This window comes from Syngnathus scovelli, chromosome 3, assembly GCF_024217435.2.
Source record: "Syngnathus scovelli strain Florida chromosome 3, RoL_Ssco_1.2, whole genome shotgun sequence".
Lineage (NCBI taxonomy): Eukaryota > Metazoa > Chordata > Actinopteri > Syngnathiformes > Syngnathidae > Syngnathus > Syngnathus scovelli.
In genome coordinates this window covers 15,706,144-15,728,876 of record NC_090849.1, presented here as the reverse complement: position 1 = coordinate 15,728,876, position 22,733 = coordinate 15,706,144, and the positions used below count along the sequence as shown (strand labels likewise).

General features: G+C 41.5%; 1 protein-coding gene across 2 annotated transcripts in view; it reads left to right on the top strand.

Moving 5' to 3' along the window:
• Nucleotides 1-2,303: 2,303 nt before the first annotated feature.
• Nucleotides 2,304-22,733, top strand: part of tcf7l1b (transcription factor 7 like 1b) — a 30,297-nt gene continuing 9,867 nt past the window's right edge. Inside the window, exons 1-4 of one of the 2 annotated variants that reach the window (XM_049762947.1) lie at nucleotides 2,304-3,104; nucleotides 3,219-3,291; nucleotides 3,384-3,511; nucleotides 21,482-21,565. In XM_049762947.1, coding sequence (XP_049618904.1) covers nucleotides 2,919-3,104; nucleotides 3,219-3,291; nucleotides 3,384-3,511; nucleotides 21,482-21,565 — 471 coding nt within the window. In that variant the 5' untranslated portion in view covers nucleotides 2,304-2,918. The remainder of the gene's footprint in view (nucleotides 3,105-3,218; nucleotides 3,292-3,383; nucleotides 3,512-21,481; nucleotides 21,566-22,733) is intronic. The other variant, XM_049762948.1, reaches the window with a different exon arrangement.

Here is a 22,733-nt window from a genome sequence, read left to right as displayed (position 1 = left end):
AGGCTCAAGCTGAACACAGACTATTTTCAGATTTTAGGTAAGATTTGGCACAAAGCATCAACATGACCTTTACAAATGATTGCCTTTTCGAGCTTCCAAATGCCATTGTCATCTGAACCGACCTGTTTTATTATTTTTAAGCACATAGAGAGCCGGGGTTTTCCTTGTATTATACCTTTCATTCCAACAACCCCATTCTGTTGGAATAAAGCATCTCAGCTAAGATTTGTGTATTTGTCACAAGTGTGTTATGTCTCACTGTGCTGCAACATTGTACTGTGAACAACAGGAGTCTGCCTGCATGTCTACGGTGGCTGAGATATAGCACATAACTGAATGTGAGAGCGTATCCCTATTCGTCAACTTCTAATGCATGCATTAATCAATTCTCTGTCTCAACCTGTTTTGATATTTAATTTACATTGTTAATCATTCATAGGCCCTGAAATTTTTTTGTTGCACCTGCTGGAGCATGCTTGTCTGGTTTACCCCAGACCTGTAATTTCTTTTTGAAATTCTGTATTTACTTTCCTTGATGTGGATATAATTTTAGCTCATTAATATACAAGATGGCAGCATGAAACATTGTGAGGAATATAATATTTTGTGTGGGCATTCAAGAGAATGCCTTCCATTGTGTATATAGCATACTATAGCCCACAAAAACCAAGATCTGTTTGCCTGGGGACAATATGAGTGCAAACACGTATTTATGCAAACAAGCAAACTGCGACCCTCTTTGCAATTCTCAGTCATGCAGTCAACTATACGTTGCCTTCTATTGAATACTGTAACATGCACACACTCAGGGGGAGAAGGGATCTAATGAGGCCCATGGAGACGTTGAATTGTCAGTCAACCCTCAGCATGCTGACACAGTGCACAACATCAAGAGCATCTTTTTTTCAAGGTAGGGAGGCCTGTCAAAATCCGTCAGAATTTTGTAGGTCCATGTAAATGTAGTAAAGGTTAAGAAAATGCCATAGCATAAACTGTACCAATGTTGTCTCTATGGCCCATTTGAAAACACATCTCTATGCCACAGTTCAGTGCATACAAATTGCTACTTAGTTACAGAATTACAGAGTGCACATGAAGTAGCTCAGATACCATTTGGACAAGAGGGTAAACATATCGAACGCACCTTAACAGACTCGAACTTCAGCTGCAGCTAACCAGCCCAAACAACAAGACACCTGTGATAAGAGTCAAAATAAGTTCATTTCTTTCTCGTGTTCTTGTTAATATAATAATATACAGCATCCAGGTGGTTAACTATTCAGGTCAATGCTTGATACTTTGAGTTCAACTTTGCAAGAATTGAAAGAAGGTGCGTTTGATTTGCCTCTCCAACTGACCCGCTCTGAGGCACGGCTACTTCGTGCGCACGCTCTTAACGATTTCATGCACACGGGCAACTACTTCGTGTGCACGCTCTATTTTGCGCACACGAAGTAGTATGCGCACAAAGTTGTAGTTTAAGCCCACGAAGTAGCACTCTGTGTGTACATAATAGAGCGTGTGCACAAATTACTTTTTTTGTTAGTAATGTCATGTCTGGGGCGCCAAAGATTTATGTGCAGGTTTGTCCGCAGGAAAAAAAAAAAAAGAACTCTAACCACTTCCTTTCTTCCATGACTTCTTGCAACACTGGCCCTCCAGTCCTGTTCCTCATATGAACAATGTGACCCATGTATTTAAGTCTTGTGTGAGAAAAAACAAGAGGCAGACTCTCAGAGGAGGCCCTGGATAGTTGCCTCACTCTGCCTTGAGTTGCGCCACCAACATACTGATCCCAGGTGCTCAAGCTTGTGCCTCTCCCAGATTATTGTATGACAGGACATGCAATTATGGCAACATGTAATTATAACACCCTCACACGCTCATGACATGCCAATCACTTAAGGCGAAGTCTTGTAGACGTTGTAAAGTTTTGATTACATAGCAATTTTTTTTGCTGGTCTTGCTCAATTTTATTTGACTAAATAAAGTACATTTCGTGTTGACATCATGATATTAACAATCATGCAGGAATAAATAATATACAATTACAGCAATGTTAAATGCTCCGTCTTTAACTTTTTTAACACCAACTTTCTCATTACATTGTGTTGCTGTACCTAATTTTGTTCCCAGACAGTGCGTAAAATTTGCCGCGTGGAACATAATCCGAAAAGACGAACAAAAGTTGGATGTCTTTATTGTGTGTTGGTATCTTGAGGGTTAAGAATAGCAGCTTTGCTGGACGAAGAAGTGTCGGTTTTCAGTGTAAACTCCTCCTCTATACGCACGCTTGGGCTGCGCTCTTCCACTTGAGCAGCCAACTTGTTATCTGGGCACATTCTCGGGCTGCGATGTGGAGGGAAAGAGCGACCGCGTCCAGATAAACATATACTTCTTTATTTTATTTCCTGACATTTACTCCAAACAACCCGTTAGACTTTTGTTTCTTTTCGGAGGCAGACAACCACACGTAGGCTCAAACTTTAGGAGTCAAGACGCCACAAATTCTCGCGTATTTTTTTTCCCCTTCTTTGGGCTGTAGCCATTGTTTCCTCACACATGGATCTTTAGTGCATTGAGTAACCTCTCGCTGGCTTGGACTGCAGTAGTTTTTTTTTTTTTGGTGGGCCCCGGGGCTCTGCATGAGGACATCCCACAGTGGGGACGCGCGCTAAAGGGACGCACGCGCTTCCAAGGAGACAAACTTTGACAAGTTGCTGCAAATACCGTGGATTACTATTGCCATGGACGTCGGGACCACGTCCAGAAGATGAAAAATGGACACTTTCTTGTAGTTAGTTGTGTCTCACCACGGAACCTTTCGGACGATCTGATTACAAGTGGTTTGTTCTAGCGGCTGCACTCACGTTTTTTTTTCTTCCACTCTTGTCGATCCAATTTACTGGTGTGCAAAAATGCCTCAGCTGAACGGAGGCGGCGGCGATGATTTGGGGGCCAATGATGAAATGATATCGTTTAAAGACGAAGGGGAGCAGGAGGAAAAGATTTCCGAAAATGTCTCGGCGGAAAGAGATTTGGATGACGTTAAATCCTCGCTAGTAAACGAGTCGGAAAACAACAGCAGTTCGTCAGACTCTGAGGTAAAAACTAAACGAAACCTTTATTTTTCCAAACCTTTTTATCTGCATCTTTGTGCTTTATTTGAATTTTCCGAAAAGTTTAACTCGTTTATATGTGCGCATGCCCCTTGTCAGCAAGCAGAGAGGCGCCCCCAAACCAGAGTTGACGCCGAAAGTTATGAGAAAGCAAGAGACTACTTTACTGAAGGTAAGAAAGGCAAAAAAAAAAAAAAAAAACCATCCGATGTAGACTCAAAAATAGTTTTGCATGTGTTGACTAACTAATGCGTATATTTGCAGCACTGAGAAGACAGCACGATGGAGGTCTCTTTAAGAGCCCCCACTACCCTGGCTACCCCTTTCTCATGATCCCAGACCTCACCAATCCATACTTATCCAATGGCTCTCTTTCTCCCAGTACAAGAACAGTAAGTTTCCATGTCCTTTTCTAATCTCAAACACTCTTTCCTGTAGTCTCTCACACTCCTCACCAACTTTTGCCCAGCCTAAAAGTTTCTTGTGCACTGCCAGAGGGCCATATTTCCTCTGTGGCCTCCCGAGGAATTACTTCTTTGTCTTTAAGAGGGTGATCAGAATTAGCTGGTTCTTAGATTTGCATTTAATTATGCAAATGATTGATTTATTCAAAATTATTTGAATGTTTAATAAGTTGCGGAAACATTGACTATTTACTTAGTATTTTGCATGGTCTGTATGCAATTGTCTTTAATGGTTGAGGTGTTTTTGTTTCGTGCTGCTGCCCATCAGTTCAACGTGTTTACACTGTGTGCAACTTCGAAAAGGAATTGCTCAAGTCACACCCAATAGTCACGACCAAGTAAGAGCTTGCTTTGACATATATATAGGTGGCATCACACTACCGTGTCTGACAGTGGTTTGTTCACAGACATTTTTTTTAAGGTTTTGATTTGACAGATTTAAGGTGTTGATGGAGAGCTTGCAGGGGCTTGTTAAGCATGGCATGATACGTTCAGCACAATGTTGGGCGAAACGTTAGTCAAAAGAAAGAAAGACGTGCTGACAATTAAAATTTTCCACTAAGCTAAATGTGATCCCGTGTACGTGTTTTTTTTTTTTTTTAATCCTCTCGAATTATACTCATTTACTTTTAAGCGGGTCATACTTTCTCATGGAAAAAAAAAGTTTCATGTTGGAAAGCTGTTTCTCAGATTAGTCCATCCCCCAACCCTTTTCACTCCCACCCCCCCAAAACAAGTACTTTCGTTAAGGCCCGCAGGCATCGGACTGAAAAGACCCCCCTCCCACTTTTTTTTTTTTCGTCATCTTTTCACTGTTGCAGGCCCTCTCCCTTCACCTCCCCGTACCTTCCATTCAATTAGAAAGGCGTTAGTTGACCATTGTTATTCTGAACAGTCTTGATGGCTTCATTGGAGGTCTCCATTGGGGCTCATTAACTAAATGGCCACTCGGCTCTTACTGGGCCATACACGAAAACTTGTACCTCATACAAATTGTTTCTTATGGCCACCATAGTCGATGTCCAACATATACTGTATACTGTATCTAATGAGTTTCTTGAAGGTTTATATTTGCATGTCTACATTATCTCATTGTCTACCGCCCCTGGGCGTTTCATTGTTACTTCTTAAATTGAAGCTCGTTGCTTAAGATAAAAAAAAAAAAAAAAATAGTGAAAGGCTCAGACCCTCCACATGAGCTAAGAAAGAATGAGGTCAATAGGGCAGGGCTAGCTGACAGCGTCTATCGTCACCATAGCAGAAAAAAAAAGCAAGCAAACAAAAGCTGGCATACTTAAGAGCCATCTTGGGGGTTCTCCATATTGCACAGTTCTTTAATATTGACGAGTCTAATTGATGGTTTGTCTTTTTGTCCTAAAGCTCCAACTTGGTTTGTTTGAGTAGTGCAGTACAATCATTTCTCCAACAGCCTGCTTTGACGTTTGGGTGAGAGTTTATCTTATGGTCTTTACAGTTACATTCATCACACAAATGCTTGTTGAAAACACAGAATGTCTCGTGAGATAAGATTTGCCCCAAGGGTACCCTGAAATGTGCTGTCATCCCCGGAGCCTTAAGAGACAAACAATCCACTGGCCTAGCCCCGGTTTATTTATTGTGCCTTGTTGCTTTGGGCCTGACAAGTTTGTTTTATGTGCAGTTTTTTTGTATGTTTGTGCAACATGAGACACGCTCAAGTTGAAAACAGATCATGTGATTAATTGCAGGTAACACAATCTTCTGCTTTTGTTTGCGTGGCCACAACTGCCATTTAATAGGTTTAAAAGGTTATCGAAAGTATTTCTTGTTGTGACGTGTACAACAATGCGTGCAGGCTTGTTTTTGGTTTTGTATCTGTTTTTAGTATCATTTTAGACACGTATACTATTGGTGTAATCTCATTTACTGCAGCGTACTTTACGACATATACGGTCAATATAATATAACTTGTGGAATACAGTAAAGAGTAATCAGGCGATTGTGGAGCGTTTAAATTTGGATGTGGTGAATCTATCATGAGCAGGGAGAGACGGGCTACATGGGATCAGCTTAGACTTCCCCTGAGGGCCAAGCATAACTGATTTAAAGCCCATTCCGAGCTGACATTCCGCTGTAATCCAGCGAGGGCTGAGGAGGAGGTTTTATGTTTGCAGAGATGTTCCACCAGACGCCTGCCTGTTCAGGGGCGGAGATTTGTCCCACCGAGTCTAAATCCAGCTTGTTGTTTGTCAATCCACTGACGTGATCGTCACCTCATTGTTCCAGTAGTGACAGAGCGCTGCCAGATTTAATGGCTGAATCTGCTTCATGGCCACGTCTGACAGCCTCATCAGCACTTTGAAACAATTCTGCAAGTATCATCATCGCCACTAAAGAGTGAAATGCCTCTTGTGTGTGAGAAGTTGCGAGTAAGCGAGAGCGAGGTTAGCCTCTCAAATATATCTCCATCAAACATACAAACTCATGAGCATGATTGTTGAATAGAATTTTGTGGGAGATTGAGATATGAATGGAGAGCTTGTGTAAGTCTGAACATGTCAGAGGCTACAATTGCATGCTTCTCTGACCCCCCCCCCCTTTTTTTTTTCTGTTGCATTTGCTGCTTAAATCAGACAAAGAAATGTCAACACAGACATTGTCCTGATGAATAAAAGGGCCTCTCCCTACATAAGCAAATGCTGTTTGTGTGGAGGTGTCTTTTCATCAGGTTGCACACTCTATTCACCTTGCTACGTGCGTGTATGCGTGCACTCATGCGTGGAGCACGTTTATGTGTGTAAAGTCTGCGAGGGTTAGGGGAGGTGCTGATGGCGTGTTCAGGTGAAGCCCCGTGGATACTTTGCAACAGAGGCAACAGTGTCCAGCGCTCACATTCTAACAACCCCCAGTGTTGTATTCCTCTGCTGCAAGTAATCTGAATTCTAGAGTGCAAATATTTTTTCAGCCAAGCACTGTGTCAACAGAGACAGCATTTTTGACTGGCTATATAGTTTTTAAAAAGATTTTTTTCCCTTCAAAGGCAAACACCTCCACCAGTTTAGTGGTACTGATTAATTAGAAACCAATTGGCAGCCACCACAGAAATGTCATTGTTGGTTTAGAGACTTTTGCTAATATTCGCTTCAGTTCATCGAGACTGCTTGTCCTCATTAGGGTCACAAGCGTACCCCAGCTGGCGAGAGGCACCCCGAATTGGTCGACAGTCAATCGCATGGTAAACGTTGACAGACATCTGTTGACGTGCATATTCATAATGATTAATATTTATCGATTGTGGGACAAATCATTAGTATTTTTACCACAGGTATAAAAATAAATAAATCACTCTAAAACCAACAAAATGCTAACAACACAAAGTGGAGCTCTTGTGAGGTATTCAACGGCTTAATGCGTGCCTAACCATAGATTGAACTCCAAAACTATTCAGACATTTTTCCTGAAAAAAGAAAACCTCAGCTTCGGATGTTTGACTGTATTCTAATATTGTCCTATTTCTGAATCTCTGTTCATATCCTTCACTCCACCAAAGGCTCATCACGTTTAATTAGAGCAAAACAAAGTAAATCAAATTATTGTAGTCGTTATATTAGCAATTTACACCCTGCATAAAATAATTAATGGAACTGTCAAATCAGCAGATGCCATCTGAGGTGACACTCAAATATGCGTTACCGCTGTGGCTTTATGCGCAACCTGTCTTTCTGGGTTTAATGGGAACATGTGTTGCTTTGCTAGTTCCTCAATTCCATGCAATGCTTGAGTGGATCTGTTAGAAATGGTGTCAGTCCTTCTCCGTCTTCTTCCCCAGCGGGGCTCTATGAAAAGCAAGAGATAGCGTCGACGTCTCTACCCTGTAGCCTTGCTAGTTCACTACCTACCCACCCGCCCGCCTGGCATTACAAATTCTGTTTAAAGTGCACTCTGGCTTCTCCAGTGTGGGGCCCATCAGGAGCATCTCAGCACCCTTTGAGGAAAGGATCACCAACATCTCTCTCAAGCCGCACGCTCTCCGTATTCAGTGACATCAATGAATCCCTTTGATGTAACAGCATGAATATGTGTGCAAATGTGCTTTTATCGATTGATGTGTTTTTCTCTTCTTGTGTTTGGCTGACGCTACGACATAGTCTGGGCTTTTTGGTACATCGTTTTTCCGTGTGAACATGTTGGTCGAACTTTGTCGCTGGCCAAAGGTGAACATACTTCACCTGAAATTGCCCTGCCATCTCTTTGTGTCTCTGCCAGAGCTTTGAAAGTATGATGTAGACCATGTATGTGAGATTGCTTACGAAAACAGACTTACTTCTTCTTACTGAGACGCTTTTAAATAGTTTAACACTAATTTATACACTTCTTATCTGCAAATGTATACATCATTCATATAGCTGGCTGTGGATGGTCAGTAGATCAGCGTGCCCTTTAGCCTTTATGGGACTGACAGTTAGAGGAGGATTCTGAAACCCTCCAGCTGCTAATCAACATTAACCATGGAGACAAAAAAAACCCCCAAAAAACGAGACATATATGTCACATAAAATGACAGTTACGTCATTTTCTGTGGTCTGAATCGTCAGTCCTGGTGCAGGGACCAATTCTGTAGTTCTAGGCTTTCTTTCTATCCTTGGACATAAAACAAAAAAATGCTGATCCATGATAAAAGTCAATCGGTGAAAGAAGACGCTTAGTATTGTTCATTGTTTTGCAATATCTGGGAAATTAAAAGCATCATAATTATTATTATCATTTGCTATATTGCATTCTCTTGTCATTTGACAAGAATGACATTGCACGTTATGTGGTTGATGATGCGCATCACTTAAGTACAAGTCTAAGGCCATTGGAGAAAGTTTACAGTCTGTGACTCTTTGCCAGTTGTCAATTGCTAATTGTCAATTGGTCACTGACTGCACAGAGCCTCAAGGCATTAAGAGCTCAGTCACCTGCTAGCAAGGAATGGTAAAGAAAATGAGCAACAGCACTTTTTCCCTCTCATTGCCAATCTTAACTAGGGATGCTCCGAGTTGGTATTTGGTATCGTCCCTCGATCCGGCTCTTATGAGTAATGGACAAAATTGGATTCAATCATGGGATCGGCCGATCCAGTGGTCATGTGTTTTTGCGGTGCCGACACGCTTTATGGCTGTCGTAAATCATCAGGCCAACATGTCTGCTGTGTGGGATTGTTTTTCACGAGAAAAAGACAAACATCAATCAGCCACATGCAATTACTGTAAACAACTGGTTTCTCATGGAGGTACCAACTTTAATGCAACTAATTTGATCCGTCACTTACAAAGAATCATCTGAGTTTGAGATTTTACAAGCGCAAGACACAAGATACAAAGACAGGTGAGTCCTTTATAGATTTGCCACAATTATTTATTCACAATTGTCATTATTTTATGTGAATTAATGATGTTCTTATCAGTATTTCTCAAACCCAGCTAACCAGAAAGATATGCTCTTAGAGACAGTGGCGAAGGTCATCCTAACCAGCCATGTTAAATGAAGAGCCAGTGAGAAAAAGACCTTGTGAAAGCCCATCAGGTGAAACCAGCAAACTCAGAAGCATCCTTGATGAGATTTTGGAAGAAAATGAAGTTGAAAGGAGGTCTCTGCTTCAACTATTACTGAGGTGCAGAACTGCCTCTGTGAAAAGACCATTTCCAGGTCAGTCAGTCCTCTGAAGGGCCTATGCTTAAACAGAGTCCCTTCACTGGCTGTTGTTGCAGCCAAGTTTCTCTGCGCTGTGCACCAGTGTGGACAGTGAGAGACACTTGAGTGCTACCTCAAACGCCCTGGATGAGATGCAAAACCGTCTGTCAGCTGACTTTACTGAGAAGCTTGTGTTCATCAAAGAGAACTTTCATTTAATCATTTGAGGGTTAGAAAAAAAGTTACCACCCATCTTTGGCAGCTCTGATAGAGTGTAAGACAGGGTTTTGTTCAAATATTTGTTTTTTGCACTTTTCAGCACTTTTTCCCCATGTTTTAGTCTGGGATGTTCAGCACCAGTACTTTTGAAAGAGTAATATTTATTTTGATAACCTACTTTTGAGAAATTCAGCACCCAATCTGGAACAAACCATTTATTTTTATATGTTGAGGTATGATAGATTTGCATAATAATACGTAAGTTATTTTACTATGATTTATTATTTTAATGTACAATTTAGGATGACCTTTGCTTAGGCTTAAGCTGCCAAAGATTAACTTATAATTATTAATTTATTCATTCTTGTGACCTGAAATAAAACACTGAAGCAATCTGTTCAATCGGTGTTCAAATTTCCTCCACATCTTAAGTGTAAAAAATAAAAGCCGCCAATTAGCGGCTGATAAAACAAAAGCTACGCTCTGATTGGCTAAATCGGTGCAAATGTTTTTTTATTTTTTGATGTGCGAGATTTAAATTGTTTAAAAACAATGCTGCAACAAATAGCAAAAATACAGAAATAATAACACCGCAAAATCTACAAAATACCAGAACGGGGTTTCACCAGATTCTTTTTTTAAAAGGCTCAATTTGTTTTTCTGCGGGGTGGTTGTGGGAATATTGTGTCCTACTCTGGACTCTGTATGTAGCTCTTACGCGATAGTTTAGGTCACATAAAAAATGCCTCCCCCCCCCCTTAATTGTACCTTAAACATTTAACTCCGTGCTAATAAAATGTGATTGTACAGCAGGAAGAAAAAGAAAATGCTCTAAACAGGGTTTCATCGGTCTGGTATTTCGAGCAGCTGTTTTCAGTTTAAGCTCTACAGGCTGCAGTTGAGGAGGGAGAGAGAGCAAGCAAGACAAGGGAGATTGTTGACAAGATGGTGGTGGAGGGAGCAGAAACTGGGGCAGATATGGGTCTGACTATTCCTTGCCTGTTATCCTGAAGTGGGCCCGCTTCCAGACCTTGAGGCACTCACTTATCGGGGGATACTTGTCTCCCACAGAGCGCCATGCCTTGCCATTCCTCTCACAGCCCAATCAGCGAGCAGCAGGAAGCCATCAAGTCACATACTACATGTCACATCAGTACTGCTAAGATTTCTATCAGGCTCCTCCTCGCTTCATATCCACAGAGGGATGGATGGCTAAAGGCCATGTCGTACAGTATGCGTTTCATATCAGTGAGGTTGTACTGGTCATACTAAATTAAGAAGTGAATGGATATCCGTCCAGGATGAGAGTAGTTGACAGCAAGCAGAGCAGCTGTTCTTCATGTTAAACCTATAAATCACTTTTGCCGCTTCCCGCTGAGTTTGTTCCAGAGGTGGTGATGCAACCTTATAGCATCCATTGATAGCAATGTCAGGTTCAATGCAGTAAACCGTTATAGAATTAGGAACCAGCTTATCAAAGTGTTGACTTTTTAAGGATCTGCTTTAGTGCTGTAGTTGATCATGTTAAATCTGTTTTGAATCCACCGGACCATCTATTTTACATTAGTAACAACCCAGTTGTATTAAGAAAATCCAATTTAATGATGACCCTATTAAGACAGTGTTAATGTTAGGGTTGATTGGTATAGCAGTATTTGAAAAAGATGCAGTTCATTCCTAAACTCCTCTGAGGTTGGTAGCTGATGCAAAGTTTTAGTTTTACACAAGCAGCACAGTTTTGTTGTCTGCTCTCAGCTTTTTTACCCCCCGAGTTGGGCGGGATAGCAGTCAAAAGTGGGCAGGTACTCAAATACGAGTGTCAAATCTACGTCACACCGGCGTCAAAAGCTGATCCGCTCATTTTGCAAGCCTTTTAGCTTTTATTGCTAATTACGGGCAATCGAAGAACCGCATAGACCAAAAAAACAAAGTTTCCGCTTTTTATGCATACCATAGGTCAAAAAATGACATGGATTAAGTTTGACTAATCCGTGTCCTTTTTTGACCTATGGTGTGCATAAAAGAGTGGAAAATTTGTTTTTTTGGTTGCCATGAGATTTTTATCCCAAATGGCTGCACTGATTCATTATTTATTCATTTAATTAAGACACAAAATAACATGTACATTTGAAAAATGTGTATACAATAAAAATACTGTAAACAAAATGTACTGTCTACATAAATATAAACATAACATGAGTCAGAAATTTGAACATGGTTTCGCATTCAATAGCATGAGAAACCCTGTCCAAACATATGACTGGCAGTGTGTGTGTGTCTGCCAGTGTGTTTGTGTGCATTCGTGTGTATACAGTGGACCCTTGTTATTGGGAGGGCATGGCGAGTGAAAAACCACAAAGAATTGACACTTCTTCATAACCGCCATGGGAAAAACAATATTCTGAAAGAAAAAAAACAAGCAAGCGGGTGAATGGGCCAACGAAAAAATACAATTAAGCAGGGTATCAGGATTAATGGGATATGATAAAGAAAGTAGCAAATAGGTGAGTGTGTGTGTTCTACGTTTTTACCATGGTATTGAGTATCACTATATGAGTATCAGTTTTGACATAAATTATTCAGGTATCAAAGTCGGAATTTTAGTATCATGACAACCGAGTTTGTATTACTCCTCGGCTTGTAACACACAAGTGAAAAACATTCTGTTCGGTTCTTTTTGATAGTTCAATTGATTTTTGGGCAATATCAAATGAAGTAAATTTGTGAAATATGGAACTTTTAAATCATGTCACTCAAATGTAACAAATTAGTCGAAAAGATAATCACGGATTAACTTTTAACATTTGAGAGGGTGAATTTGTCCTTGACTATTTGATGACTATAATTATGCTGATTCCAGTTTTATTGTTTTCATACAAGTGTCCCATTAAATTACAACTTTGAATTTTCAATTATACAACCTCCGAGTGCCCCTTACCTCAGTTACCCCCATAAACCAATTGGAGTTAAGGAGTCACAATGTTCTGGCAAGCGTTAAATTAGATTACAGCCGAGCAAAAGCACAGGTCATCCTAAATGTGTAGCAGCCTCATCTCAAGACCGACTTGTGAATCTTGAGGAATAAACCACAGTAACATCTGATGGACTGTTTGTGCCACATCTGTATTTCACGAACCTTAAAATGTTGAGGTAATATTCCAGATTAGTTCTAATGACTGTGGTTGAGGAACCTTGTGTTACTTAGACATAAGACACTAGTGAAATTCCCCTTGTGCCTAACTCAGATGATCAGCATGATTAGGTTTCTTTGTTTGGTGACTTAATCATGTGACGTTTTCAGGTTGTACTGTCAGCTCGAGCATGAGGCCAATCTTAGTGCTCTCTGTTGACATAATCCCTCTGCCATTTCTGTGGCTGGACATCAAATCCTTACAAATGTCGCTGGCTTTTGCCTCAAATTTAGAGTATCTACACCAAGAAAAAAAAAAAAATCAACCTTATATGACATGGAATGGGTCACGAAACCCTTTTGTTTGATTCGTAAAATAAGTTGGAGGGGTTGGCTATTGGAGATCCCTGAAGCAGGCTTTAGGGGCAGGTCTGATTCTCATGTGAAATGGGGAGGCTCTATAGCTCTCGGCTGACTTAACTGGGGCTGTATGGGTGTGTTGGCAGGGGGAGCGCCGGCCATGAATAGGTTCTTTGACTACCTCAGACTTGCCCTGAAAGGCAGGACAAAAACCCTAGGGCAACGGCTTAGAGCCTCACAGCTGAGCTCCAGAATGCTTGGCCCAGTCTTCCTCCCTCATTGCTTGATTTAAATACTACAGTGGCTTTCAGCATACTGGAGACGAAGGCTCGCATTCACATGGCCGCACATATGCCGCTGACTTTTCTCTGTTTTTCTTGACGGTTTATTAATGCCGATGCTCTCGGAATAAGTCCGCAGAACCTTTCTGACGCGGTGGGGGCACCAGCGAATCACTTAAAAGAGGAAGATTAGTATCACGTTGTTCTTATTAGACGGAGTTTATATTGATCGTCCCTAATTGTAGGCATGAGTGTATCGCTCACAATTAACACTGACTCTGCTTTGTGTCATTTTGGAGCATTTTACTCATCTCCACTCAAGATGGATGTGCTTATAAGTAAACAAGATTGAATACCTGTCAGGGTGCCCACTTCTAACAGCCTCATTGTAGACATGTGTCAAAAACAAAGTAAAATGCCACACATCTTTTCCTGCAGAGTTAATGGGGTTATTGGAGTCCTGAGCAGACACTCTCTCTCTCCGCAGAGTGTCTAGTTTCAGATGTCACTCAGAGCTTTGTTTGCCCCCCAGGGTGAAGGGTTAGAGGCCAAGGTTCAGGGCCAGTTGGCTGAGTGGCCACAAAAGCCCAAGCTATCCTCGGTACATCCGATCCCTTCTTCCACACCGGCCTTCTCCCACAATGAAGGGATCAGCTTGCAACATTTGCCTTTTCTTATTATAATTGAGAATTCATTTCACTTATGTTACAATGTAATAAGGCTAGCGTTTCACGGTGAGGTCAGAAATCTGCTTTCCATTTTGGCCTTGATACTTAAGAGTGTAAACCTGCACAATGTGTCGCACTTCCCCTTGCTGGAAGTTTTTTCCATCCGGCTACTGTGCCATTCCAATAGTAACTTTGAAAACGTGTTTTAATCGTCGTACTTTACACTTATTGATAGACAAAGATGGAATCTGTGTTTTTTTGGGCCAGACGACATTTTAGGCTCTTGGGCAAACTTTCACACCGGGTAATGAAAAAAGGTCTCGTGTTTCCTTTGTTTAAAACACCTCTGGAAGTTTGGGAGCACATAACCTTACCCTCATCAGCCCCCACCCACGATCTCAACTTTTCCCTGCCCCGCCACCACCCAAACATGTCCTCCAGCCAGGTTTATTATGCCGTTTCACGCAGACCAAAATTGCAGCTGCATGGAGAACAATCTGGAGCACATTAGCACAGGCACTGTGATTTATAAATTGTTTCTCAGGCCATAAATCCCTGCTGTAATTGTGCGCAAGCACCCCTCTCCTCCTCCGGTCACTCCCCCCTTCACTCTCACTCGCTCTCTCTTTCCCAGTGTCTCGCTCAGAACAACTTACAGTTCTTGGTTTCGCTCTAATTGTTTGCAGCAGTGTGCAGTTTGGACCGAGAAGTTCGGTAAATGGTGGCACAGATTTGAGGTTTCAGAAACAGCTCTTCAAGAAAGATAAACTTTCCTACTTGCATTCTGTTCATAAACCCTGAGAGTGAGACTGTTGTTGTTGTTTTGTTAAAATAACAAAATGTGAGTGGTTGCCTTTTCATGCTTTGCATTCCTGGATTCTGTGCAATTGTAAGGGGACGCTCCTGAAAAAAGTCTGCAGAAATCTGATATTAAGAGCATAATCACCTTGAGGTTTTAATTAGAGTGTACTAAAACTGAACGATAGCAGCAGCTGTATATATACTTGAAACTGTCAAGTTTGGCGCAGTGTGTGAAACATTGAACTCTTTTTAATTGACCAAAAAACATCTGCCAGTATGCATATGAGGGGAATTTTCTTATACCAACACATACATTATTCCTAGATTGCAAAGAATCTTTGTCAGTATGATGAAAGCTAAATAATCTTACAACAGAAAAATTTTTGCCTTGCAAAAAGTTAAAAGAAGCCAAGTTAATTGGACAGCCATATATCAATGGGTCGTGATTCCATGCTCAATACCACAGCATGATGGAAATCCAAACTGCAAGTGGGGACTTTTAACAAATGTTTGAGATTTAAAAAATGCTTGGCTGCTTTCCAGCTCTCACTGCAGTCTGCTGACAATACGCATAGCTAACCCTGGGGAATGTCACGGCAGTAGGTCGGGTTCTGTCTCGTACTGAGAGGATGAATGTTATGAATATTGCGAGAAACATTTCTTGTCCTGTTTCTACCATGGCGTTGTATATCAAACCACTTGAAGCCAGAACATTTTCTTTACTATTATATGTTTAATTTAATTAGCACTGGGAAGGTGGTATTTGACCAAATCATTTTGCTTAGAGCGCCTATAGTTTTTTTAAATAACTTTTTCCATCACCTGTGTGAAAGTATTTTAAAATGCACAATTCCCACAGGCGTGTGTGGCGGAGCATAGTTGCGGCGTACAAAAATGCACGTGTGTGTGTGTGCGTGCGTGTGTGTGTGTGTTTGAGTGGGACAAAGCTGGTGTGCAGGTGGTGAGCAGGCAGACAGGAGAGTCAGAGTGGGTTTAACAGTGGGGTGTTAGGGATGTCAGGTAGTAAAATGTGAGATGAGGCAGGGCCCAGAAGTCTGTGGGCCTGGAGATTTGTGCTCGTGTTCACAGAGCAAACACAGGAGGCATCTGCAGGCAGCTGTGTGTGTGTGTGTGTATGTGTGGAAGGGAGGGGGTGCTCACATTCGGGACAGGGGGTGGGGGTGGCTTGGGGAAGCTGGGTGGTGTTAGGTGGTGGTGAGGAGTGGAGGGGAAGGAGGCATGGGGGTGGACTAGCAGAGTGAACACAATCAGCCCTCTGTTTTCATAAGACTTGTGGTATGTGCGAGCAGAAACAAATGTGTTTAATTTAGTCACTTAAAAAAAAATCTTTTGCCTTCCCTACGCGTACTTCTGGCCACTTCATTGTTTCAAACTTGTTCAATGCCTTGTCTGTTGTCTTCGACTCTTTTTAAGGAAGTGTATTTAAAGGAAAAGCCATGAAAAATCTGTCCCCCAACTGAGAAAAGCAAGATGGCGGTGGGGGCTTGTGGAGTAATCATTGTGCCGCGCTATTCACCCGGGTCATTGTGAGCAGGCTTATCATTACCTCTAATGCTTAGGCAGGAAATTCTGCATTATATCAATCAGTCTGGGCTCAGTTATAAATGAAAGGTTCTCACTTGTGCACCACTGGCGTCGACCCAGAGGTACACACTCGCTATATATTCCAAGTCGAGCTTTACTGTAAAACTCCAGCCGAGTGCAGCTAACCACCTTATGTCCTGGAGTTAATTACACAGACGTTTACGGCTGTGAATTTCAATGAAATAAGCCTACTCCCTGAACAATAAAAAACTTGTGTTCCTGTGCAACTGGACAAACAATGGCACAGGATACAAAACGTGACGACACCTTTGACACTGGAGGTGTATGCAGTCTTGACATGAGAGCATGCTGACACTGAACAGAGGTGCCGGTGACAATTGAAAACAGATCTCCAAGGTTTAAGAAACCACGTAACTAACTTCGTGTAATTGACTTGAACGGCTTTACGCCCTCCTCTCTGTCTTTATGAGATGGCTTCGCTCCTACCAGATGCATAGTAGTTATGTTCTGGGGTGTTTAATTACACCGTTAGTTTGACATGACCTGCTGCTAGCACAATAACTCAGCTATTCATCACGTTAACCATAGTTAAAAATGTTTTTGCCATTAAAATGAACTGAAAGTCAGCTAGCTACATGGTATAGCAGCACATGCGAGCTCTGAGTTAACGCTCTAAAGCTGTGGATACAGGAAGCAATAACTCAGGATCGTGTCATGCAAAAGGAAGAAAAAAAAAGAATCCTGCAAAAGCTGCTTGACTTGCAAAAATTCAAACTCACTGGGTTAGAATATTAAAGAAGCTCTTTTGGGGGTGGGTTTATCTTGGCCTTGTGTTTTGTTCATGCTGTTTTATAACTGAAACTGCAATAAATTCACTCCCAGGACTTTTCAAATAAAAACAGCTTGTGGGCCAATTTGACAATGTACAGATTATGCATGAGTCAGTCACACATTTTTAGCATATTGCGCAGTACGAAATGTGAACTATGACATTGCTGTTCACTGTTACAACAAACATTATTTTTCTCAAAATATTCTGGACTAATCTGAAAATCTCATTCGACAGAGGTGCGGGAGGCTCTGTTGCAATCATCTTAGAAATCTTGGAACAACATTGAAGCTGTGTTGTTAGGACCTTGCTTGGCGCTGCCTCCACTCTTCACTCTCTGCTCTCCCTCTTTGCACTAATAGTTCTTTTGTGTACAAGAGCATGTTAAGAGGCCAATGAGCCTGGCCTTAATAGGCCATGTTACCATAGAAACCGCAGCACTCTGGACGTCTGACCTTTGACCTTTTTTCTTTTTTTTTTCTTGCTGTGAATAAGAGTGCGGGGCGACCAAGCGGGTCACAATAGAAGCCCGGCAAACCGAGGGAGTGTCCCTGACATAGTCACTTAACTTCATTCCTCAGTAGGCTAATGGGCACTTCAAATGTGGTAGCCATTAGCAAGATGCTATCTCCAATACGGAACTGTGGGTTAATATAAAACAAAAGGACTATGTGTAAGAAACTAACAGAAGTGGCAAATGTTGCTTTTGAGTGTATTTTGCAGGGGAGCAAAAATACCCTGCATATAGAGTGCAAGAGACATGATGATGTCTTAAGAATAGGCTTACTTTCTACTCCGCCTTCTAGATATGTTTGTTATTTCTCTCTTTCTGTACCCTCTTTGTAGATAGTCTTAATAAATGGCTTCCTCCTTCACTAATCAAATTACTTCATGGTGGTGATGGGATAAGAAGGTCTGGTGGCCATTGAGAATTTTGCTTTGGCCCAATAGGGCTTTGCGGGACTGACCAGCTGAGCCGCTTGTCGTTTCCCCATCAATTACACACTAATTAGCACAATGACTACAGAGGTTTGCTTAAGTATTGTCAATGTAATTGCCTCTAATGTCGGCAAACAATGAGTTTAATGCAAACTTGGAGACAAGGCGGGGCTACTTATCGCCGTTGCTTTGTTCCGAAAGCTTTAATTGTTTTTTATGCGTAGATCAGGTTGAGGTGTCAATAGCCCTTGCATAAGCAGGTGATATCAGCAGAGCAAACCAGGGAGGGACTGTTGTGTCGGTGCCTGACAGGGCTATTGTCTGGAGCTGCTGTTCATATGGGCAGGGGACGGTAATTAACACCTCAGTCAAAAGAGCAAGCTGTGTGGCCCATTTGTTTGCTGTTGGGGGCTAAAAGAAAACAATGGGGAGGGGTTCTCCACACAGTAGGTGATTGACATTATCTGCCGGAGCGATCCGCCGAGGCATTCCTGCTGCTATGCTATTCACTACAAGTTAGGCGAAGCCATTTGACAAGCGCGAGGCCTCGTCTGAGCCGTCCCTTTGCACACATTCACCCTTTTATTTGCTCTTTGACTTTGTCTGATTGGATCGTTGCCGCTAAAGTTACCCGACTCCGAGTGTCCTTTTGAATACTATTTTAGATTGAATTTGCAAGATTTTCTGTTTTTCTGACTGTGCAATTATGATTATTGCTTTGCCACTGAAATGTGTGGTTAGTTGCTTGTACAGTTGTGGATTTTTTTTCTGTCCCTTTGGCAGAGCATGCGACTTAGTTTGACAGTAAATGTCCAGGCATCTGTCTCTTTTCCACACTGTGATGTTGGCCTGCAGGATAGAACCACACATTTCACAGATGACAAAGACTCTTGGCTGTGTTTTCCAGCACTCTGTGAGAGCAGTGCAACAATTAGAACCCCACTTTGGCAGGCCACACGCCCCAGAGCATATGTCATATTCACTCTTCAAAAAACCAAAGGGTTCCAGTTCCAGTTTGGAAAAACTCTGTAGCGTCTTTGCCACCTTTGTTGCATCTGGGTCCTGTGAAAGTAGCACATTGATTGATGTTTATTCTGAGCATTGGAGGCTGCAAGAAAGCCTGGAAGACAATTAAAGAATTGTAAAAATGGATCAGTTGAGCATCACTTAGCCACACATTTCTTTCAGTTGTAATAGTGCTTCCAACTCTCATGCTGCTTGAACCAGATTTGTGTATGGACCGGGACCATAAGTACGTTCCACTTGTATTAAAGTAAAATGAAGTTGACTAAGTTGGAGTTAACTTCAAATTACATTGGTTTGCTTTGCTGGTGGTTTCAAACTTTATAATAACACTGGCGAACAAATTTATATATATAGTTTTAAGTCAGAGAGATACAAGTAAACTTTTCTTGATTTTTTTTTGCACTAATTCAGAATCTGCCCTAGTTTCTTCTTTATCTAGTGCATGATATAATAATAATAATAATAATAATAATAATAATAATAATAATAATAATAATAATAATAATAATTAGAACTAAAGAACTAAATTCAGCAACAGGTGGATTTTTTAAATGAAAAATCAGCAATGAAGAACAACACATTTTAAAATCTTGATTGCGCAAGCTTATTATAGGTGAAAAAATGAAATCGTCTTAAAAACCTGATGTGCTTAAAAAAGACAAATTTTTTCTGAAACAACTCACATCCTCCTGTGCCCTCACGCCCCCTTTCATGTGTTTGTGAGTGGCATTCTGCTGTTTATATCATACACTCAGCAGCTAATGTGACAGTAAGCAACTCGGAAGTGTGTGAATTGCTCCATCGGGTGCGCTGGCAATTAAAAGAAAGATAGGTGCTGTTAAAAAAAGGGGGCCTTAGGGCACGTTCCTCATTCTTGGCAGAAAGCTGTCAAAAGTGGATGGATTGGGTAGGAGAGTCATGGTGGGCAGGGCTGGGCTTAACCAAATGCTCACAATGGCACTTGTTTCATTTGTGGAAGGCCTCATGATTGACATAGATTAGATGTAGAAAACTGCATTGTTTTGGATTTTATCCCCACAGTGCAGCATTCATTAGGCACCATGCACACAGTGACAGAAAGTTTCAATAGTGCGCTCGCAGTCAGTAAAAGCAACTGGCTCCTGACAGTTGTATGGACTTGGGCCCATTAGTTGGAAGCCACAATTCAGCCTCGCGCAGAATAGTGAAAATGAAGAGGGCTGATGTCAAGAAATTCCCCACTTTTTTTTCCCAAGAGAAAAAGGGTCCCCTTCCCCCTGGCCGGGTACGCTGTTGGACCCCAGCTGTCAGGAAACAATACCTCCGCCTGCTCGACAAACTCATTCCTGAAAATGTTTTTTTCCCCTCTTGTCCCTTTTCCCCTTCTGCTATAATGTCTTTTCCATTTTTAACCCACAGCCATCCAAGCTTCCTTCCTCCTTACAAACAGGAGTGATGAATGGTGTTTTAAAAATCCAAACGTGAAAGCATGACTCCTCCAGCCAGCTTGTTTGTCATCATTTATCCTGCACCAATTTTTGAAAATATATATATTTACATGTCTTGCCATTAAGTGTCACATTTAATCCATCCTTCAGCAGTTTTTGTGTCAGTGGAGATAAGCCTGCTGGTGAATGGGGATCCATTAGGACATTGCTGTGTAAATAAATGACAGTGGTGAAGCAACCTGGAATTCAGAGCCCATGAAACACAGATTCCCAAAAGCAACCAAAAAAAAAACGTTTTTTTTTTTTTTAAACATGGACACGGATGAGCAAAATTAACATGAAATCGTCCCAAGATGAAAAAAGAAACCCGCATGCATGACAAACTGCTGTACGCGACATTAAAAGTGATTCATAAACCAGATGGTCGAGACGTGCTTTTCAAAATTTGGCTTCATGCTAACTCGATTGCTGGAGGACAAAAAAAAAAAGTTGAACTTGTTGCGTTGTGCTGTAAATCAAAAGAGAAAAAAACTTGAGCACACAGCTCTGTATTCTGCGACCAATTGGTGAGTGCTACCGAATGCAAATAATTACACAATCTTTTGATAACTGTAAAGAAAAAAAAAATAGTGATAGAGAAGGTGGGACAAAAGGCCAAATCAATTGAGACAGAGTTTGCGTCATCTCTGCAGCCCAACCTTTGGTTGCACTCTTATTGGGGCTTCCTTCCAGCTGTCTCCTTTCACCCGCACTGCGATGGGCATTCACAGCTGGCCACTTGTTTTTCCTTGACAAACAGCAGTTTCACAGCCATCAACCAGTCTGCTTGTTGACACCAGTCACTTTCACTTCAATAATAGGTGTGGACTCTAAAGTTGAGTTGAAATAACTGAAGCCACAATGCATTCATGCAGACAAATCTTTTATCAATGTTGGCTCGTCTTGTTGTATCCCTTGAGCTGTTACTTCAATCTGCTACTCTGCCTTTTCTCCACAGTATTTGCAGATGAAATGGCCTCTTCTGGATGTCCCCAGCTCTGCAGGACTCAAAGATTCCCGCTCTCCAACACCAGGCCATTTAGTGAGTGCACAAAAATACCATAACACAGCAGCTGTTTACACCTTAATTGAAATATTTCATTGCATATGAGATCACATTTGGAGTCAGCATTCCCTATCTTTCACGATAGTGAACCGTTTGTCTTGATGTGTGTGTCAGAGATAAAGAGAGTTCTGTTTGACAAAAAAAAAAAAAAAAATCATGACCTGAAGGTAGAAAAAAAAAAAGATTTAAAATTTGGGGCGGGCAGGCGGGGGTAGTGGTCATTTAAAAAAATCCCACAAACTAAAGTCTGTGTAAGTATACATTCTCTAAAAATCACTCCATCCTGCATACTTGCTACTAATGAAATGTTATCTTCAGGCTACATCCTGAAAACTTTAATCAAATTATCAAACCAATCATGCAAGTTTACAGGAAGAATTCATTTTCAGTAAAGAAAGTAAACGCTTTAATCAAACTATCACCATAATGCAGTTATTTCCAATTACAGAGTCATAGTCTGCATTTGAATCTCCTGGTTCACATCGCTCCACACAAAGTTCTAAACAGCTGCAGCACCCAGGGGCAAACTGCTGACTTCTTTGTCTGTCAAAATGGCAATAACTCAGTTGCTTCCATAAAGCTCTCAAGTGTGACGCTCCATGCCCGTCTTGAACTTTCCCACACAGGTGTAAACCTGAAGTCCTGGTAGTGTCTCGCTGCAGTTAGATGATGCGTGGAGTCAGCAGACCCGTCTGGTTTGTGTTTGGACTGTGACGTGTGGGACTGAAAACATTATTTTCTTTTTAATTCGCTTAACTTTGCGTGACGTTCTTGGCAGCTATCAACATCCTCACCTGCCTGATTGTATCGATAGAGAGGTCATTCCAGGCATCACTTGAGTCACACTTAAGTAAAGAAGTGATTGTGATTCATCCGCTTGACCTCAGATACCTTTTCGCGACATGCTTGCTGAGTTTGTGGTCAATTTTCTGCCTTCCATAATCGCAGTGATGCACATGACAAAGTCCTCATCGAGCGCATTCAATGGGAAACGATTGTATTGGGTGCTGTTGGCCTGTGGGAATCCACCATTGACTACTCTCACTTGAAACCAAAGACAAATATTTTATTAGAAAAATGTTCTGACCTGCCAGTGACCCTGGTGACTTTTCTTTGACACTGGCTGCTTTTACAATATCACTGT